We start from the raw sequence: 21,784 nt of genomic DNA, 5'->3' as shown, positions 1-21,784 counted from the left end.
GACACATCCGTGGTCACTATCTTCCAGTCCGGGGTTGCCAGAGGAATTCCCAACACCAGATTCTTTTGAATGAACCACCAGTGCATGATTGTGTGAAGACGGGCCAAACATGGCACCTGAACCTCGCAATCCTCCGAGAGCGGAGCCAGTTGTCTAGATAAGGATGGACCCGAATCCCTTCCTTCCTCAGATAGGACGCCACTACTACCAGGACCTTGGAAAAGGTCTGAGGCGCTGTGGCTAGGCTGAAGCCATCGCTTTGAACTGAAAATGACGACCGATCACTGCAAAGCGAAGAAAGCGCCTGTGGGGAGGCCAGATTGGAATGTGTAAATAGGCCTCTTTGAGATTGAGAGAGGTCAAAAACTCCCCTGGCTGTACCGCTGCGATCACCGATCAGAGGGTTTCCATGCAGAAAAGCCGAACCCATAAGGACCTGTTGACGCACTTGAGATCTAAGATGGGTCGCCAAGAAGCGCCCTTTTTTGGCGCCACAAAATAAATGGAGTATCGATCGCACCCTCTTTCTGCTGGGGGTACAGGCTGAATGGCACCCATTAGTTGTAAGTTGAGGAGGGTGTATTGAACGGCCCTGCACCTTGGCGGGACATTTGCAAGGAGATTCCAGAAAAGAGTCGAGCCAATTCTAACTTGTAGCCGTCTCTAATAACCTCCAAGACCCATTCGTTGGATGTTACCCTGGTTCACTCCACCAGGAATAGGGACAGTCTGCCCCCAATAACCGGCTGGATATGGACCAGGGCCCTATCATTGGGGGGACCTGGCTGTGGGCTGGTTTCTGTTACTGGAAAGGAAGGCCCGCCTGTCACCTCGAAAGGGCTGAGGCCTCTGAGAAGACCTTGCTCTCTGAAAAGAGGCCCCGCGACTTGGACGGTAATGCCGTGTATCCCTAAACTTAGGTCTAGGTCCCGCCGGTCGTACAAACTTGGACCTGTCCTCCGGGAGGCGTTGGCCATTAGGGTCACCGAGGTCCTTCACAATCTGTTCTAAGTCTGTCCCAAACAAAAGTTTCCCCTAAAAGGAAGACTTGCTAAACGTGACTTAGAGGCCACGCCTGCAGCCCAATGCCGCAACCACAGCCAGTGACACGCGGTGTCCGCTAGGGAAACCTCCTTCGTCGAAGCCCACAAAATATCATAAAGAAGATCTGCAAGGAAGGCTAAACCAGACTCCAGGGCCGGCAAAACAGCCATGAGATTTTCCGGAGAGGAGGCTTTCTGTACCCACGATAAGCATGCCTGCGATGCATAGGAGCCACAAACTGAGGCCTGCAGGGAAAGGGCTGCTACTTCAAAGGCCCGCTTCAAGCAAGTCTCCAACTTACGATCCTGAGGGTCCTTGAGCGCCGTGCCCCCCTCCACAGGAGAGTGGTTTTCTTAGTGACTGCTGTGATTAAGGAATCCACTGTAGGGACCTTCAGCAAGTCTAAGTCAGGAGCAGGTAGCGCATAAAGACGTGACATAGCTCTAAGCAACCTTAAGTCCACTGTCCAGCGTATCCCACTGCGCTCTTCATGGCCTCATGCACATGACAGGAATGAGGTGGGCATTTGGTGCCAGACGTAATAGAGGGCACCAGATCTGTTCCCCCTGACAATTCAGGGGGGAAATGGCCAAAACCTCAAAAGCCCTAACAATCAGGGAGGGAAGCTCTTCCCTGCGAAAAAAAGGCGGGCAGCCTTCTGATCATCCTCCTCCTCAGAGGGCAGGGTGACCTCATCTGCTAAATCCAAAGATTCTGAGGGAGAGCCCGGAAACAAAACCGGGCCATCTGTGTCACCTGGGGACGTTTTGGCAGGAAAGACTGAGAGGCTGCAGCAACCGAAGTTTGCTGAAGAAGAGACGGGGCTGCCTGAAGAGAAGCTCCTGACTTCTTCAAAAGAAAGGCATTGTGCATTAATAAAACAAAATCCAGGGAAAAAGGAACTGCAAGGGACTCCCCTGCTCCCTGTACATCGCTTTCCTCCATCGGAGCCTGTGCCACAGAAGCGAGTTGCACCTCTCGTGTTTATCAACCGCCATGTGCGGAGCGGGTCGTGCCTGAAAGGAAAAAATGGCGCCCGCCAAAGCGCGATGCACTAACTGCCCCAAGGAAACCGCCGAAACTATCCCCTGCGCTTCCGACTCACCGGACGCATGAGGGTACCCCTGTCGCGCTGAACACCCGTTGCGGGCTGACGACAGCAGGACTCACACTCCCCCGATGCTGCTCTCCGGCCCCCACACCGGTAGCAGCATCTAGCCGCCTCGGAAGGCACTGACATGCTCCGCAAACGCTTGCCCCAAAACTGACTCAGCAAAACGTCTAGTTCCTCCTAGGGTTACCATACGTCCGGATTTACCCGGACATGACCTCTTTTTGAGGGCATGTCCGGGAGTCCGGACGGATTTGGCCAGCCTGCCCATTGTCCAGATTTCTGGACAAACGGGCTGGCTGGCGGGAGCGGAGGTGGGCGTGGGACTCCCTTCCCCTCACGCTACTATCCCTGGTGGTCTAGAGGTACCTCTTTGCTCGGGGCAGGAAAGAAAGAGCCCCCTCTTTCCTGCCCGGAGCACTGCTGCTAGCTGCCCTGCTGCATCCTGTGCGAGTCCGGCTCTCGGCGTTTCAAAATGGCTGCCGAGAGTTGAAGTCTCACGAGGCCATTTTGAAACGCCGAGAGCCGGAATCGCACAGGATGCAGCAGGGCAGCTAGCAGCAACGCTCCGGGCAGGAAAGCAGGGGCTTTTTCTTTCCTGCCCCGAGCGAAGAGGTACCTCTAGACCACCAGGGATAGTAGCGTAACGGGAGGGGAGGTGACGGGGGGAGGGGAAGGTGATGGGGGGAAGAGGGGGCGACAGCATGAAAGGGCGGGGCGATGGCGCAAAAGGGGCGGGGCGAGGGCGTGAAATGGGGCGGGACAAGTGTCCTCTTTTTATGAGGACAAAAAATGGCAACCCTAGTTCCTCCGTATGATTAAACAAAAACAAAGCCTCGTACCTTTTTTTTTTTTTTTTAAGTCAGGAGAGAAAGGAAACACAGGATCAGGCCCACAGCCCCTGGCGATGGAGGAAAGGTAGGGGGAGACCGGGAGGGACCTAGCACTACTAGGTGTACACCACAACCTGCAAACAGCCACTCAACCCCTGTCTGTGCTAAACTAGGCCCAAAGGACACCAGTAGCCAGATCAAACCATAGCTGCATAGAGATGTCCCTCCACCTGCTAGATAGAGAATACTGAGGTTCAGTTGGCTGCACAGGTCCACATATAGCAAACCTCAGAGGTTCTCTCTATCTCCACCTGCTGGTAGAGGGACACAACCACAAGTCTCTGGATTGATCTGTGGGACACCATGGAAGAGCTTAGTTAGTTTGTTTTGTATCTGAAACTAACAGGGTAATTTACTAACAGTTAATTTCATTTAAATAATGGCAGGTGGCTACATTTCCCTCCCCCCAAACATCAATATTTGTCAAGTGTAAATTATAGCATTTTATAATCTACATGTGTATTCCACTCATCCTCTGCTCAAACTTCAACCCTGCACACAGCCACTGGCAAAGTATAAATCATCATATCAAAGCATGGACTTTTGTGTTGATGAGTATTCTGGTCACATCCATAAATAAATGGCTAAAATAATGCTCAAGTGTGTATGTATTTTACTGCTTAAAGTACATACCCCTTATAAAATGACCTTTATTGTCCACTTAACCAATAATAAGCTCAAGGCAGTTTATAAAAATTCCAATAAAACAAGGCTAAAACAATTAAAATATAAACACTCCTATATCAAATGTTTATTTTTATTTATTTCTCTTACATACCGCCTGTAAGCGCAAAAGCTACTGAAGTGGTATACATTCAGTATAGTATTTTTTCTGTGCCTAGACAGAACAACAATATTTTAACAAATTTATCTGCCCCACGGCCCAATTTATGGTCCCTTAAATGTTTTATCATGAATAACTTTAATTTTGAAATCAGATTTAGAACTAAAAGTGAGACCAATGTGTAAGTCACATAATGGGATCTGCTTATGTCTTCCAACCTTTAGTAACCAGTGTTTCTTTTTTTTTAAAGGCTGCAGGAGAATCATAAAGATACAAGCGTGAATAGATACAATTTTCAATTATTCACCTGCAAGATTCTGGGACATTTTTAAAATTTTTTTAATTTGTAGAAGTCTTTACTGAGTATTGAAAAACATAACATAGAAAAGATATACATTTATGAAAACACATGTCAAATTACAAAACAATGATTTAAGAACATAAACGCGCTATTCCTATAACAACCTGAAAGTGTTCTCAGCTAATGTTGTAACACAACCTAACATGTACTTCTAACATTTTAGAAAATTATTTTTTTCCCCCCATCTGGGACATCTTTTTTATCCTGTTTGCCTCACACATAATTTCCGAAAGAGAAATAAACTAAATTAGGATTTGTGAGGCTGCAAGAGTGTCTACTGCTGCTTGATATATAGAGATTTCTTGGAGAATGAAAGCATAAACAGCCTATTCTCTGGTATTTGCATATATACTATTCAGTTAAACAATGTCAACTGTTATTACTCGACATATTTCCAAGCCAGTGGTTACTCAGTTGCAGCTTCTGTGCAATCCCTCATGCAATCATAATGAAGCATTATACTACATCATAGTTTCTGTGACAGAGGACCTCTACTGGCAGAGTCCTGGTTGGTTGAAAGACACCATATAACTACAGTTGTCTACTCTACCCCTTTCTTCGAAGAAGCCTAAAGGAACTCTTATATATAAAGACCAAAAATAAAAGTGGCATATGGCATACCTCTGATGTAAAAATATTTTCCTCATAGTCAATACTGTTGAAGATATTCTTTTCAAATGATGATTTAAGATGATGAATCCTAGTATAAAGGAATGTGTACAGAGATCTTTCACTGATTATAAAACACAATAGTACATAAAGAAATAGTAGTTTCTATTATGACATCTCTCTATATAGTGTTCTTTAAGAAAATGTATACAAAAAGAAAGTGGGAGAAGACCACTATGAACACTGAAATCACTTTCCAGAGATGCCACCAAAATGGTCATCTTTTGCAAAATATTAACTTGTCCGTTTCATGATCTACTATTCCCTCCTTTGATCTTATTCGCGCATTTTCTTTAAACTTTAGCCTGCATGGAATGAGGCTGAAAGTCAGCATAGCACCCTTATTTACCTAGACATGATAATAACCATAGCATTGCAGAAGTATTTCTGGGGGAAAAAGAATCACATATTAAAGGAGAAAAGTTTTCATTCAAAACTTTTCTATATTTCTCAATGTTGCTGTCTTAGCATTTTCAATGTGAAAAATGCTGGGAAAAACTGAAGTAGCTTTTCCACTTGAGAAAAATAAGAGCAAATCTCATAAATTTGCTCCATTGTCTTGAAAAAAAAAAGAAGGAAAAAAAAAAGAAGGAAAGAAAGAAAGAAAAGGATGGGTCTTTTGGTGACATGCATAAAAGTTTAATTCACCGTGATCAATAATTAAAAAAACATTAAACTATACTGACCTCTGCTGTTCACTCCTCTGATAAGCACAAAACATATGTATTTGTTGTTTCATAACATTCTAAAAATGAACAAAATTATCTATAGTAAATACTAAAAATAAGAAGTACTGCTTAACAGGTAAAAAAATAAATGATCCCAATTTGAATCTTGAGCTGTTCAGGTGGTGTTACACTGTGTTATATATTTGTCAGATGTATTACAATGCAGAGCAAACCTTAAATAGCAAGAGCAGCTCAAATTAAGGCACTGTTGGGTGGATCTTGGCAATCATGGATTTCAGTCTTATGCCTTATAACAAAGTCAAGCTATGCTACAATGGATAGGAAAAGTGAAGTTATTCACCTGTAGCAGATGTTTTCCAAAGGCAGTAGGTAGAGAGTATATAGTTATTAGAAAATACTAACAGTGTCCCACTGTGATTGCATAGGTGCCTTCCCGCCCAATTCAGGAGCACAGGTTCCTCAGTAGAATAACATAGCTGAAGGAATACAACTCCTAGGGGAGGTGGGACAGTACGTGAGAATACATGGCCTGTTGTCCTCAGAGAACACCTGCTACAGGTAACTCCGCTCTCTGTGAGGACAAGCAGGCCATCGGTATTCTCACATCTAGGAATCCCTAGCTACCAGGCTCACTGAAAACAACAATGCAAGGACAATAGGGACTCGAAATGTCAAGACCTTAAACTACAAGCTAGTTGTGAAGGTGCAGCCTGGGACAGAACAAAAACTGGCCTAGGAGGGTACAGGAGTTGGATTCTAGACACCAAACAAATTCTGCAGAACTGTCTGACCGAACTGGCTGTCACATTGAGTATCCTGCTCAAGGCAGTGGTGAGATGTGAATGGGTGGAACAAAAACCATGTCACAGCCTTGCAAACCTCCTCGATGGAGGCTGATCTCAAGTGGGTTTAAGGTTCAAGGTTGTCTTTATTTGATGAAATGCTTAGGGCAGTGCCATCAAAGCGAATTACATATGAAATAGTCAATACATAGCACTAGTACGTTACAGAGTAAATATAACACACATAAAAATATACTTAAATTAACAGCAAAGTTGGTAATAAACATTAATAAAATTAGCGTACCCACTGCATCTTCCAGGGGCTTAGGCTAAGGTGGTCCAGCAGAGCTATTTAATTGTGAAAAAAAAACCAGATAAAAGAAAATGTAATTATCTATCAAAAGTGGACTGAAACAAATGCGTTTTAAGTAGAACTTTAAATAAGGAAAGTGAAGATTCTGTATGTAAAGAAGTTAGTAAATTATTCCAGAGTGTAGGTCCTACTGTGCTAAACATTACCTTCCGAAATGTAAAAGATGGAAGTGCACGTAATGTTGGAATAGACAGTACTGATTGCTGACTAGATCTTAAAGGCCGTCCAGTGGGCTACCAATATGATATGTGAAGGTGATGCAATTTGCTAACCAATTGGAAAGAGTGTGTTTGCCGATGGCTGCCCCCATCCTGCTTGGGTCAAAAGAAAGAAAAAGCTATGGACTTTAGACCGCTCCAGTTAGAAGGCTAAGGCTTGCTTGCAGTCTAAGGTATGCAATACACTTTTGCTAGGATGGATATGCAACTTTGGGAAATTTTTTTTTAAAAACAATGGACTGGTTAAGATGGAACTCCGACTCCTTAGGAAGGAACTTAGGGTGTGTGTGAAGAACTGCTCTGTTGTGGTCAAACTTCATGTAAGGTAGATCAGCTTCTAGAGCCTGAAGCTCACTGACTCTGCGAGCTGAAGTAACTGCCACCAAAAACAAAACGTTCCAAGTCAAATACTTTATATCACAGGAGTCAAGTGGCTCAAAAGGAGCTTTCATCAGCTGGGTTAGAATGACACTGCAGGAGGTTTGACCGGGGGGGGGGGCTCTGTCAACAGCAAACCTCTCATGAATCGAACTAGAGGCTGCACAGAGATGGGCTTACCCCATACAAGAAAATGGTAAGCACTGATTGCACTGAGATATACTCTTACAGAGCTGGTTTTCAAACCAGACTCAGAGAGGTGCAGGAGGTATTCAAGCAATTTTTTTGTGTAGAGCAAGAGAGAGTATCTAGGGCCTTGCCCTAACACCAGATAGCAAACCTTCTCCATTTAAAAGAATAACAGCTCTTAGTAAAATCTTTTCAGGAAGCAAGATTATGGAGACACCCTCAGGTAGATTTAAGGATTGAAACTCTACACTCTCAACATCCAGGCCGTGAGCGCCAGGGACTGGAGGCTGGGATGCAGAAGAGACCCCTCATTCTGCGTTATGAAGATCAGAAAATCCTCCAACCTCCAAGGCTCTTCGGAGAACAACTCCAGAAATGGAGGAAACCAGATCTGTCTTGATCAGAATGGAGCGATTAGTATCATCGTTCCTCAATTTTGCCTGAGTTTCAGCAAAGTCTTCTCTATGAGAGGGATCAGAGGATATGCATACAGAAGAACCCCCCCCCCCCCCCCCCCCAAATGAAGGAGAAAGGCATCTGATGCTAGTCTGCTGTGTGATCTGAGCCTGGAGCAGAACTGAGGAACCTTGTTGTTGAGATGAGTGGTGAAAAGATCCACAAAGAGAGTGCCCTACTCTTGGAAGATCTTGCGGCTATTCCCATATTGAGAGACCACTCATGAGGTTGATTTACCCTGCTCAGTCTGACCACCAGGCTGTTGTTCTTGCCAGCCAGGCACGTTGCTCATAGTACCATTCCATGAAAGAGGGCTCACAGAAACATCTGTACCGCCTCCTGACATAAGGGGCAAGATCTCATATCCTACTGCTTGTTCACATAATACACTGCAACCTGATTGTTAGTTTGGATGAGTATAATGTTGGTTCTGTAAGCCGCATTGAGCGGGATAGTGCGGGGTACAAATGTTACAAACAAATAAATAAATCTCTGAAAGCCTTTAACTTTAGGAGGTTGATGTGGAGATCTGTCTCCTGAGCAGACCATACTCCTTGGGTATGAAGTCCATCCACATGAGCCCCCCCCAATACACCCCCATTACAAGCCGGATGCATCCATTATCAACACCTTTAGAGGAGGCAGAATTTGAAATGGGAGTTCTACAGTCAAATTGGTCTGAATTGTCCACCAGAGGAGGGAATGAATGAGCTCTGAAGGAACTGCTAGGTTCCCAGCAGCCTGAGACTACTGGGAAGCTAAAGTCCATTAGGCACATCTCAAATGGAGGTGGGCCATGGGAGTGAAATATACCATGAAGGCCATATGGCCTAACAATCTCAACATCTTCCAGCTGTGACGTGCTTGCTGCTTCGTACTTGCGAGGTGAGCGCTATCAAGACACCTGCTCTCACTAGGGGCAAAAAAGTCCGAGCTTGCACAGCATCGAGCAGGGCTCCTATGTATTCCAATCATTGAGTTTTGAGAAGATAGGACCGGAGGTAGTTTATGATTATCCCTAAGAGCTCCAGCACCAGAATAATTCTCCGCATTAACTCTTGCACTCCCTGTGACGTGTTCTTGACCAGCAAATTGTCCAGGTAAGGAAACACAAATTCCCAGACTGCATAGTGATGCTGCAACTACTGATAAACATTTGGTGAAGATCCTGGGAGCTGACATGAGGCCAAAAGGCAGAACATAATACTGGTAGTGGTGTTTCCATACTCGAAATTTGAGAGACTTTCTGTGGCTCTGAAATATAGAAATGTGGGTATAGACATCCTTTAAGTTCAGAGAGCCTAGCCAATCTTGTTCTTGAATCATGGGGTGAAGGGTGCCCAGGGAAATCATCCTGAACTTTTCTTTGAACAGGAATTTGTTCAGGGCCTTTAGGTCTAGAATGGGATGAAATCCCCCTTTTTTGGGCACAAGAAGTACATGGAATAGAATGCCTTCCCTTCTTCCCCTGGTGGCACGGTTTGACCACATTGGCCTGTAGAAGGGTGGAGATTTCCTCTACAAGTACATGTTTGTGCTGAAAGCTGATGTTCTCGGTGGGCTATTTGGTGGTTTCTGATGCCAACGAAGTGCATAACCAAGGTGGATTATTTGAAGAACCCACCAGTCGGTGGTTATGAGGGGCCACCTTTGCTGGTAAAAATTCAACCTCCCTCCCACCGGTAATTAGTCTGGGACAGTTACTTGGATAGCAGCTATGCTGTCCTGGAGCCAGTCAAAAGTTTGTCCCTTGCTTTGACTGGGGAGCTGGGTCTTCTGTGGACAGGATGGATGTGGCCAGGAGCATAGGGGCTAGGCTGCTGGGTTGAGCGGGAAGGAGGCAGAAACCTACGCCTTTGAGAGTAATAGGTTCGCCATATAGGCCCACTTGATGATATCCTAGTACAGGAGGACAAAGCTGGAGGCTGCTGAGAGAGGGACTGAATAGTGTCAGTATATTTCTTGATGAGGCCTGCAAACAACTCTACTTTGATTCCAAAAAGATTATCTCCTTGGCACATTACAAGGACCTTGTGATCTAATCCAGTGACCACATCCCTATTGCTTTCCATTTTTCTTCATCCTTCGGACCTTTTGTTTTCTATAACTTTTAATAACTGTACCTGACATCCAGGATTAACTATGTTAACAAAACCATGTAAGCCACATTGAGCCTGCAAATAGGTGGGAAAATGTGGGATACAAATGCAATAAATAAATAACCTTTCTTGAACCCCTGGTTCTAGGTCAGAGACATGGAGCTACAAGAATCTACACATGCTCAGACGCATAGCACAGAGTTCTGATGCAATATCAAAGATGTCATAAGTGCTCCTGGCCAGATACGTCCTGCACTCCAGGTGTTTTTTGGCCAACTGGCAAAGCTCTGTGTTATGCTCCTGAGGGAGTGAGTCCACAAGACTGAACGTACTTCAAGTATAGGCGCTTGTAGAGCTGGTAGGTCTGGATACAGTTAATGAGCATAGAGGCCTGATAAACCTTCTTCCCAAATGAATCCAGAGTCCAAGCCTCTGTAACCCAGGGGAGCTGATCGTGATGAAAAAATGTAATTTATTAATAGATATATTAAAAATTATATATACAGGCTGTACTGTATATAATTTTTAATAATTTTTAATATATCTATTAATAAATTACATTTTTTCATCACGATCTGCTTTGTTGATTTTACGTCTTGTAGTTTGCAGACCGTCTGCCCCTTTGCTTTCTTGGACCCAGGGGAGCTGAGGCATGAGTCTTGGAACTCCTGGCTTGTTTGAGAGCAGACTCCACCACAAGAAACTGGTGAGGCAACTGAGCCCTCTCGAATTCGGAAGCCTTCTGGATACTATACTGAGTAACCACCTTTTTTGGTACTATCTGCACTGAGAAAGGAGATACCCAATTCTTCATCAGTGCATCTTTAAGGATAGGGTGCAACAGGACTGTGACCCCTTCCTTAGTAGAGATTCATAGTTCAAGACAGATAACATCTCTGCCCTAGGCTCTTCATCTCCAATTTAAATGGGATGGCCAAAGTTATCTTCTTCAGAAAAACTATGAATGAGACTCTCAGGTGGAGATTTATGTCTTTCTTGAGGTGGGGAGGGGTTAGAAGAGTCTCCATATGACTCCTTCATCCGAGAAGTAATGTAGATCATAGTCTGACTCCCATGAGCAGTCTAGGTCCGACTCCTCACCATACTCTATATAGGCAGAGTGAGTCTGTTCCTGCCCTGGCTCAGTGGAACCATGTCCACCCCCTGGAGGGTGCCAAGGTACAGCCCTACCTCTCAGACTCCGGGAAAGCTTCTGCCCCCAGTGTAGAGAGCGCTACCCACATGGGTCAATATTGATGTCAATATTTGTTGAGGTGCCAGCATCAAAGGCTGCTCCACAGGCAGACTAGGGGTCTCAGGAAGGAGTTGAGGCTGAGCTGCAGCTAGTGCAAGCGCACTCTGTGCCTGACCACTGTGCAGCAGAAACATCTGCACCAGCTCCTCGAAGGAAGTCATGGACAAAGGCTGGGGAGCTGGTTCAGAGACAGCCTGAGAAACAGCTGGTGCCAAACTGGAAGCTGGAACCTGGCTACTTTGGAGACTAGTGCACCAACACCTCCAAAGAGAGGGAGATGTCACTGAGGGGATGCCGATGCCCTGATGCTCCCAGCACCGTGCTTTGATAGGGACCAATGCTTATACTTCTTTGGCTTTCCTTGACGCTCAGCATCTTGGTCCCTTGGTGCCAATGAGGATTATGTCAAACCTGTGTGCGTCCTCGATGTCGGGTCCGATGCTGACTGATTCCGGGACCTATCAGCATCTGATGATGGTGTACTCCAAGTGGTAGATGAAATCTGCGCAGCAACTGAGATTGATGTTGATGGATCTGCCTTACAGGAGCCAAACAGTTTCTCATACTGGACCTGATGTGCCTGTGTGTCCTCAACTGCATTTTTAAAGAAAAAGAACAAGAGTTAGGCTCATGGTTAGGTCCAAGGCACCCACACCAAGTGTGCGGGTCCATTGCAGAGATCACCCGACTTTATTGGACGCACCTTCAGAATCTACCGGGGGACTTCTTGGATATCAAGAAAAGATTTGTGGCTACATTAAATTCCTCAATCTTGAGTGTCAAACAGGGCAAAGCTCAAATCAAGGTTGATGCTCAGGCCTAAAATGGGCCTGAAGAGCCATGTGAAAAAGAAAGAAAGCTTGAAGAGCAAAAAAACCTACTAAAATAAAGGGGAAGGTATGGGGGAAAAACCTATTAAATTGAGAGAAATGGCAGAAAACCCACACAGGAAGGCACTGAAAAAAATCTCTGTGGAAATGTGCTAAAGAGACACCATGAAAATGCGACCTCTCAGTTCCGTGGAATAAAACAGACTAAGGAACCTGTGCTCGCGTGTCAGGTGGGAAGGCACCGCTCATGTGTGGTGGGATGCCGCTAGAAATTTCTAAGCGCTATATACGCTGGGCAGCTTCCGCACCAGGCTCCGCTGGATGACATCACCAGATGTGAGAATATGGACAGCCTGCCTGTCCTCGGAAAAGAATGTGTCCTATTCTAAGACATATGAAGAATATTCTGCAGTTCTTGTACTTGTAAGGCAGGGCTGGGGAACTTCCAAGTCCACTGAGGACCATATATTTGCATATATTAAAACCAGTGCATGAAAATCTAGCTCACACATATTTATTGGGGATATCCTGAAAATCCAACTGGTGTGCAGACCCTGAGGACAGGAAGTTTCCCAGCCCTAAAAAAGACCAAAGTCACAGCAACAACGGGTGAAAGGGACAATAGTTCCAAAAGACTCGGGCAGACTATGAATTCTTAAACATTCTGGAAACAGTTTATTGCCAAAAATACACAAACAGTAATCCACAAAGATATGAGGAGGTGACCCTACATGGGCCGTGTTTCAGCGCTAAGCCTACCTCAGGGGTTGCTAAAGGTTAAACCAGTCAGCATCACAACTTGTGAATTAAATAAAAATGGAGTATAACAAAGAACTTAAAGTCCGCTCCTACTTAGCATTACGGGCTTCTCTCTCCCCCCTGAGGGAGGCTTAGCACTGAAACGCGGCCCGTGTAGGGCCACCTGGGTTACCTCCTCATATCTTTGTGGATTACTATTTGTGCAATTTTGGCAATAAACTGTTTCCAGAATGTTTAAGACTTCATAGTCTGCATGAATCTTTTGGAACTATTGCCCCTTCCACTCCTTGTTGCTGTGACTTTGGTGTTCTTGTGGAAGTTGCGTGGACCCCCTTTTCTCCTTGGATTAGTTTCCCACCCCTGCCATAAGGTATTGATCAAAAAGTAAAATGAATATTAATATGGAGCAGAGGTGGATCAGTATCCCTGATCTGCTTTTAAAGAATGTGAAAGCTCAGCTCGTTAGAGCAGTTTTGTTTTCCATCCAGTGGTTCTTTTCTACTTCTATATAATGATCAACAGAATCAAAGAGGGAGCAAAAGATAGGCTTAAAGACATGCAAGAAGTCCGTGATACCTCGAAGACATGTAACATATTTCAGAACAAAATTTACAAAGCCACAAAACTACTACCTATATATTCCTAGAAAGTCCTGACACAAAAGCAACACTAATCTACAATAAAACAGTAACATATAAGGGTTCATTTTGGAAGTTTTGTACAGCAGCTACACAAGTAAATAGCAGCATTTAAAGGTGTACATTGCCTACAAGTGTAAATGGAAATTTTAGAATGCTGTTATTTACATAGTTGCCCCTAATGCACAGATTTAAAGGAGATTAGCTTGGGACAGTCCAAAATACTGTAACTGTATTTTCTGTTTTACAATGAAAAACAAACATATACTTAAAACACTTTCCATCTTGGCTTATGCACCCCTCCAAGAAATGCAGAGGTTTCATCAAAGTGCTTGTTTTGGCCAAGGCTTGAAATAAAAAATGGAAAAATTATGTCTTACCTGATAATTTTCTTTCCTTTAGTCAAAGCAGACGAATCCAGAGACTTGTGGTTATGACCATCTACTACCAGGTGGATATAGAGAGTACCACATAGGACAGTATGCTCCTTGGTCATTCAGTATTTCTCGTAACAAAGCAGAAGGAATTATATGGCAAACATTTCTCCCTTCTCACAGAAATGAGGCATAAACCTGTCAACAAGTAGAACAATGCAGAGACAACCACAACAAACCTAAGCAGAAAAACAGACTGAACTGGGTGTGTACCACATGAAAGGGTGGGACTCTGGATTCGTCTGCTGTGACTAAAGGAAAGAAAATTATCAAGACAGACAATTTTTCCTTCTTTGTTATCAGCAGCAGATAAATCCAGAGATTTGTGGGATATAGCAAAGCAGTCTATGAGTAGGGCTGGAACCAGATACAGCCGCAGAAAGAACTGACGCCTAAGGATGCCGTAGACGTAGCCAAAACCATCAACCAGACAAGGTCTGGAAAATGTGTGTCGGGGCCCTTCATAGATTAGAATGAAGAGGAGACGCGCCTGGAGGACATATGCCCAAGCAAATCGACACCTGACTCCAGCGAGCTATGGCTGCATATGATGGTGCATTGCCCCAACTGGGGCTCACCAGTATCAGGAAGGGAGACTACGCTCAGACATTCATTGGTGGCCTGAAGGTACCAGAAAAGCTTACAGCAACCATGATATAAAGCACCAGATGGAAACTCCCAGGATGATTTTCCTCCTGAAGAATGGAGTAAGCAATGGCTGATTAATGGAAATGGAAATGTGCTGAGAGTTACCCTTGAATCCGAAACATGAATAAGGGATCTGAACACAGTACTGTCAGGATTTCAAATTAGAAATGGAACCAAGCAAAACATGCTGAGCTGGTGTCATGCTGACCATGCAGAGATGGAGCCAGCTTGAGCATGAAGGCACACAGGAGAACTCTGACGTAAGATGGGGAGGATCCTGTCGCATGATAGGGCTGAGGCCCAGGATATGACAACACTATGCCCCAGGTTCGGAGCCAAACAGAACCCTATACACATAGGATGAGCTGAAATATGACACCAGTTAGTGACATTTCACGCATAAAGGGCTGAGTTATGTACTACAGAAATCCAGAGGCGTGCTCCCCAGCTAGAACAGATTCTTCACCAAAGTGGGGAAAGTCACAGATGACAAGGACGAGACCAGTCCGAGAGTCAGATATGAAACAGCATCAAAGCTGTCGTGCTTGGACACATTTGGGTGCACTTCTACCTCCATGAATGGTGCAGTGCTCCTTATCCAGAGATGCAGCTGCACCCAAATACAGAGACAGAGTTGCACCCCAGAGCCAGACAAGGAGAAATGCTCTGTAATCAGAAATGAAACTGAACTATATATCCAGAGATGAAGCTTTGGACAACTCCAAGGATGAAGCTATGAGGCATAATCAGAGGAAGAAGGCGATCCATTTCCTGCAACGAGACCTCGCCTTGTGCCCAAAGGTGGAGTTGGGTAAACAGGAAGCTATGCCCCACAAACAGAGATGGTGCTAACTGTACCAGAGCAATGCAGATGAAGCAGAGATGAAGCCATGCTCCGAACCCTGAGATAGTGCTATGATCAATATTCATAGATGAAGCCTTGCTGATTATCTCAGACAGACCGTGCCCCGCATTCAGAGACAGAGATGTGCTCTGTGTTCAGAGATGGCATTGTGCCCCATATTCAGATATGGAGCTATGTTCTACAGTCAGAGATGAAGTTGTGCCCTACATTCAGAGATGGCACTGTGCCCATAGCTATAGATTCAACAACAATAATAATGTTCCAGCAACAGTCATATCAATCATTTCATATATAGCTTATAATCCTCAATATACATCTGGCAGAGCATTCAAAGCACGCAATTTCCACATTCAATGTGCAACATACAGTAATTACTTTTTATATATGGACCATCAGTGTCATGTGCTTGTCTTCCTGAGCTGATAAGCTCTTTAAAGTAGCATCAAATCGTCATCGGTCCTGCATTTTTTAATTATATTGAAAAAGATACTTAGCTTCTTTAACGTGGTTTCACTAACAACGGATCCACGGCATACAAGGCTCAGCACATAAAGATGAAGCAGAGCTCAACAGGCAGCGATGGAGCTGAGCCTATTAGGCAAAGATGTAGCTGTGCCCAGTCATCAGAAATGGAACTGTGCTCTACAAAGGAGCTGAAGCCACAAGGCACAGACAGTCGTATTCAGAGTCAGGACTAGGGCTGCATTCCACACAGAAAAAAGGAGAGGTTTGCTCCCCACTCAGATATGGAGTCATTCCAACCAACAGAGAGGAAAGTGAGAATGGCATCCCAAGACAGAACCAAACTGAGACTGGGACCAGTGAAGAATAAGTGAACCACGCTAGATATAGTGATGTGGCCAGAACTGTGCTCTACAGCCAAATACTGGAGCAGCGCAGCATGTGGAAAGGGGAAACCGTGCTTTACAGACAGTGGAGTTACGTTCCACATGTAACAATGGAAGAAGCTCAACAGCCATGAAAAAGCTGAATTCTGACGATATCATAGAGCCATGAGCTAGCCAAGCAGCCACCACTGTGAGGCAGTGACAGCTTCAGCTTAGCACACAGCAGTAGCTGCTTGGCAGTTCCTGTGGCCAACAATGGCCACAGGAACTGCTGGAGGCCAACAATGGCCACAGGAACTGCTGGAGGCCAACACAGCTGGAGTTGCTAACAGTGAAGGAGTGCCTGAAGAAGCAAAAAGACACAACCACGTCACCTGCCCAACAGAGAGAGGGCCCTCCATGGCTACTTTAACAACCGGCTCCCAAAATGTGGGCTTGGGCCCCCTGCTGAATTATATTTTATTTTGCTGATGGGGATGCTGAGCCCTGCGAGCCAAGTAAATAGACTACTGCTGCTCCCCGCTCCTTGTTTCCAGCTCTGGGCAGCAGGCTGGGACTTCTCAAGCATGTGAGAGAAATTCCAGCATGCTGCTCAGAGCAAGACGTTGGGAGTGGTGGCAGTCCATTTATTGGCTGCCAGCAAAGGTATGCCTATCGTGCCCGCACGAAGGGAGGGAGGAGAGAGAGGTAAGTGTTGCTCCCCCACCCCACCCCCGGCCACCCCTGGCTCTTCCAACTGCAGAGCTGGCTACGTCCCGGAGAAAGAGCCTGTTGTTAAAATTTAACCAGCACACCCCTGGATATTCCCCAACAGGAGGGTCCCAGAACAGCAGCCATGAAGAGGTCAGTGAAGGTACCACAAACTGTGTTCCGCCGATCAGCAAAAAAACCCCCCAGAAGACTGTAACCTGCCAGGCATCCAGGGGGCATCCCACCCGGCACCTACATCAAGCCGCAAGACTACAGCGGTCTAAAGGCCAACAGTGCAAGAGCTAAATAATCTGAAGGGAGATTGCCCATGCCGGAACAGTCCCAAGATGGCTAAAGGAAGAGCTAGCTGTGAGGTGGAAATGCCACCATATGCTGAAGTCAAAGTATGCGAATGCAGTCAGGAACTGAAGGCTAACAATGTTGCAAAGGACTGAGAAACAGGTCAGACAACTGGGAGTCAAAGGCTCCTGATGCCTCACTGGATCACCGCCTTAGGGAGGCCATTGTCAGGATGACCGATATGCCCCGAAGGCGGCTGCTGCAGCAGCGCGCCACTAAATGCTCATGTGGACATGGTCTGCTCCTGTATCAGAGAGGAGAAAAATGGCCATGCCTCAGGAAGGAGAAAAACTGTCCAAGAGGCAGCTACCAAAACAAGAAATTTGCAATCAAGTACCTGGAGTAAACGCAGCAGAGGGCAGCAAACACAAGCTGAAGGCTGCTTATGCATTGAAAGAGCAGGACAGGCAACTGTGAGGAAATGTTGGTCCCTAGCTCAAGGTGAGAAGGAAATACACTCCCCCCCAGGAAAAAAGGGACGTGCACTACAGACTGAAAACAAAGCCAGGAAGAGTAGTCTGGAGAAAGCCGCCAAAGAAAAGGCTGCAAGGCCAGCTGAGAAGCCGAGAGTGACCTGGGAGCAGCAAGGTCCAGGCTTCTTCCGTGCAGGAATTTGCCATGCAAGAAAGAGCCGAGACCCGAAACCACAAAGGCAGACAAAAAAATCTCTGCCAATCAAGGGAACCTGCGCCATCTGCATCACAACAGCCTGAAAGCTACAAAGACAAAAAAGGAGAAAGAGCAATCCATTATTGCAGTCTGTGACCAAAATGGCTGCCACCGACTGAAGAGAGGTATTGTAAAAAAGCCCGCCAAAAGCGCTCCCATGCTGGCCCAACAGTACTGTCCCAAAAACACAGACTGCTCAAAAAGAAATAGTGTACCACTGCAGGTGCACTAACCCAATCAGAGGGGGAAAATGAAAGTTCATACTCACAGTTTTGCCAGCTGTACTTGTACCCAAAGACATTCCAACTCTGATAAGTTGGCTGAATCCAGACAGTTGCAGGAGCGCAGAGACACCCCCTCTCCTCCAGAATGCCACATAAGCAGAAATCTAGCTCAATTGAACCAGGGAACCCAGAACAGGAGTCACAGAAGCAGAAGAAATCAGGAGCTTGTAAGAGACTGTCCACCGCATGCTGGAGACAGAGAATACTGACTGACAAAGGAGCATACCATCCTACGTGGCACTTTGGTGCACTACCTCCACCTGCTGGTAGATGGCCATAATCACAAGTCTCTGGATTTGTCTGCTGATGATGATAAGGAAAGAGGGAGCAATTGTGCTGTGCTCACTGGTAATTTCTATCATCTTTAAAACACATATTTGCCTTTCAGGCTTTTGCTTCTTAATTTGCTGCACTTATACATAGAATTGTCTGAGTAAGGCTCTTATATGTAAAGTGACAAAAATTGGTGGAAGCTACATAATATCACTCTTTTTCTGAATGTGTAGATTCATACCATGGTGTAGCTAGGACTGAATGGGCCCTGGGCAGAAAAACTGAGATGGACCACCTGCAACACCACTGCTCCCAAGGTAATGGGGTCCAAGGAGGGGAGGGAGAGGAAGATGCACATTTCCCAAAGCTGACATATTACTGTAAATCCCTTAGTGGTGGCACAGGATATTAAACTTAATCAAGAATTGTTGATAGAACTGTCACGGTTTAAGGGTTCCCCAAAAAAACTTCATGTGGCCCCTACCATTGGGTGGCCCTGGGTATTTTGACGGGCTTGTTCAATGGTAGCTATGCCCCTGGGTTCATAAAATAAATGCTTCCAATATACATACCGATACATGTATATTTGCTACTGCCATATGTATTTTACAAACGGCTCCGTGTTCAGCCAAGCTATTTGTTAAGTACTGGAGGAAATGCGATCATGCCCTGGATGCCCCAATTCCATCTAAATATCCTATGCAAAATGGGGCTTAAAGAGTCATAGTGTCTGCAAAAATTAGTTATGTTGCAAAGTATAATTTTAGAAACACATACTGAAAATTCTTTCTCCATATTTTTCAAAAACTGTGCATCTTTCTCAAAATTTTGAAGCTCCTGCAAGATGGTAACCTGGAAGCTGTCCAGACGTTTTACCCTATTGGAAACAAACAGATTAGTTTTAAAAAGTAGGTGGTATATAATGTGAGTAGGAATATTTCACCAGTGTGCTCCCCTACTGACCTGCTTTCATGGATCTGAATGCTCATTGAAGCCAAATGCTGCTGAGCTGATTTCAAGGACTGTTTGGTAAAACAGTCCAGTTTTCTTGAGCGGTTCTGCAGAACAACATTCAAGTTATTTGATGAACTACTTATTTTTATGAATTTCACTATACTTAAGCTAGCTGCTGAGAAAACTTACATAGTTCTAACTATGTATACATGTGATAATTGCAACATTCTCATGTACTGTAACTTAAAATAGAAAACCACACAGTAATTCACTAAGGAGAATAGTTACCAATATGGGTAACTGTTAAGACATGTTACTTTACTACAAAGTCATGCTATTTTAGCACAGGTCCCATTGTATGAGTGAGTCCTAGTTACCACTGGTGTTAACAGTAAAATAACACGTCTTAAAGGTAACTAACATGTTAAACTCCCCCCTTCCACCCAAAAAAATGGTAAATATGTGCTACACAAAGAATTAGATATTTTAATCACGCATGTGTTTATGGTATTTTTTGTCAAAATTTTCTGAAAATGAGGATTTTTATTGCAGTGATATCTATAAGTAAACATTACGTTATAAAACAGTAAACAGCATTATGCAATTTTTCTACTAAGCACAAAGAAACAGAAGAATGATTTATCTTTATGCAGTACATTACCTGAATTTTCCTTGTAAACTCTTCACTGATTTTCTGGCATACTAGTCCCACATCCGAGCTACCTGCCTCCCAGGCATCTCCCTCAGTAAGACAGATGTCATTCACAGATATAGTGGATAAACTCTCCGATACTACTACAAGATAGTATGTCAAATAATAGGTTAGCATTAAATGTCCCTGTCATTCAACATTTTATACACAAGCACGAAATACTCATATCCTGTTGATGAGTACTGTATACCTTCATGAAGTATAATGGAGATCAGTTACTTTGCTTTAACTATTGAAAGAAAATGGCCCATGACGATATCTTTAGACACAATGATTGATTTATCTACTGTACAGAAAATTTTTACACCACAGAAACATTTCAATCAAGATATTCAGGGAGACTTATCTGGTGAAGTACATATAGGGGGAATTTTATAAAGACATTTCTGCTCATATATGGCAGTATACATGAATAAAATGCCATTCACAAATTATCATGTGCGTGCGATCACGTGTAAATTTTAGCCATGATTTATATGGCCTTTCTAGGCTAATTTTATAAAGACACATAGGCACCAATATGTTTTTGTAAACAGGCTAAAAACAGGTGCCACCTTGACCTCCAGAGCTAAGCACCCAGTTATAAAATTAGCCTCACAGAGGATAATTTTTCATTGGTTTTACCAAGGTACCTAGCTGAAAATTGTTCTCCCTTTCTGTGGGTAGAAGTACTGTTTGTGAATATCTGATTTAACCTTAGGTCTTGAGATTGTATATTGATTTTATATTTGTGAGTTTTTAATGATTGACAGGTGTCATTTTTATTGTCAATGTGTTGGATAATCTTAAAGAGAGATTTTCACATAATCCTGTGTATGTACACTGGAATTGAATGAAAAATTTTAGGTTTATTATTCATACAATATACCTAGAACATGTTTTTTTGTAGAAGTTAAATTATGACTGATCTTTATTAGGTTTATTTTATCACTGTGGTTGGTTTTATGTCAATTTGACTTTTATCTCATGTTTGAGATATCGTTTGTAATAGTACAATTTTTTATATATTTGTATTGTCTCTTTACGTGACCATACGTTATTGTTTGTTTTACATTGTTTGTTTTTTGATTTGTATAAACTCCTGACGCAGGCCAGTACGGCCGAAACACAGCTGTATCGAGTCCCTTTCTCCCTGCTACCGTTTGGCTAATAAAGTTGATTCTTCATTTTTACATCCAAAGTGTCGTCTTTTTTTATGTAATTTTTGATTTTGATGGATTTTTTTAAATACATATTTTTTAAATACATATTTTATGATTAATTTCAAATTTTGACGTTTTTATTATATATTTTTTGTTTTTGTTAGTCATCTTCGCTGTTTTGTTTCTTCTAGAAGTACTGTTAGACATCATGTTATAAAGGGGTGGAGCTAGGGTAGGCAAAGCTGGCAGACAACTTCTGGGGATTTTATTTTGACAACCTTGCATGTGTTTTATGGCACCAAGCTTGAAACTGCCGCAAACCTGTGTATCTTTGGTGCCATCTGGACCCACATTTTCAAAAGGAATCTCTGTGAGGC

General features: G+C 44.1%; 1 protein-coding gene across 1 annotated transcript in view; it reads right to left on the bottom strand.

Annotated features, from left to right (window-relative positions):
• SYCP2 (synaptonemal complex protein 2) overlaps positions 1-21,784 on the bottom strand; it is a 244,855-nt gene that overhangs the window by 3,639 nt on the left and 219,432 nt on the right. Inside the window, 5 exon segments of the mRNA XM_030213454.1 lie at positions 4,815-4,893; positions 5,549-5,607; positions 19,377-19,476; positions 19,563-19,657; positions 20,215-20,348. Coding sequence (XP_030069314.1) covers positions 4,815-4,893; positions 5,549-5,607; positions 19,377-19,476; positions 19,563-19,657; positions 20,215-20,348 — 467 coding nt within the window.

This window comes from Microcaecilia unicolor, chromosome 8 (genome assembly GCF_901765095.1).
Source record: "Microcaecilia unicolor chromosome 8, aMicUni1.1, whole genome shotgun sequence".
Taxonomy (NCBI): domain Eukaryota; kingdom Metazoa; phylum Chordata; class Amphibia; order Gymnophiona; family Siphonopidae; genus Microcaecilia; species Microcaecilia unicolor.
Note: the sequence above shows the minus strand (reverse complement) of the source record. Positions and strands in the feature narration are given on the sequence as shown.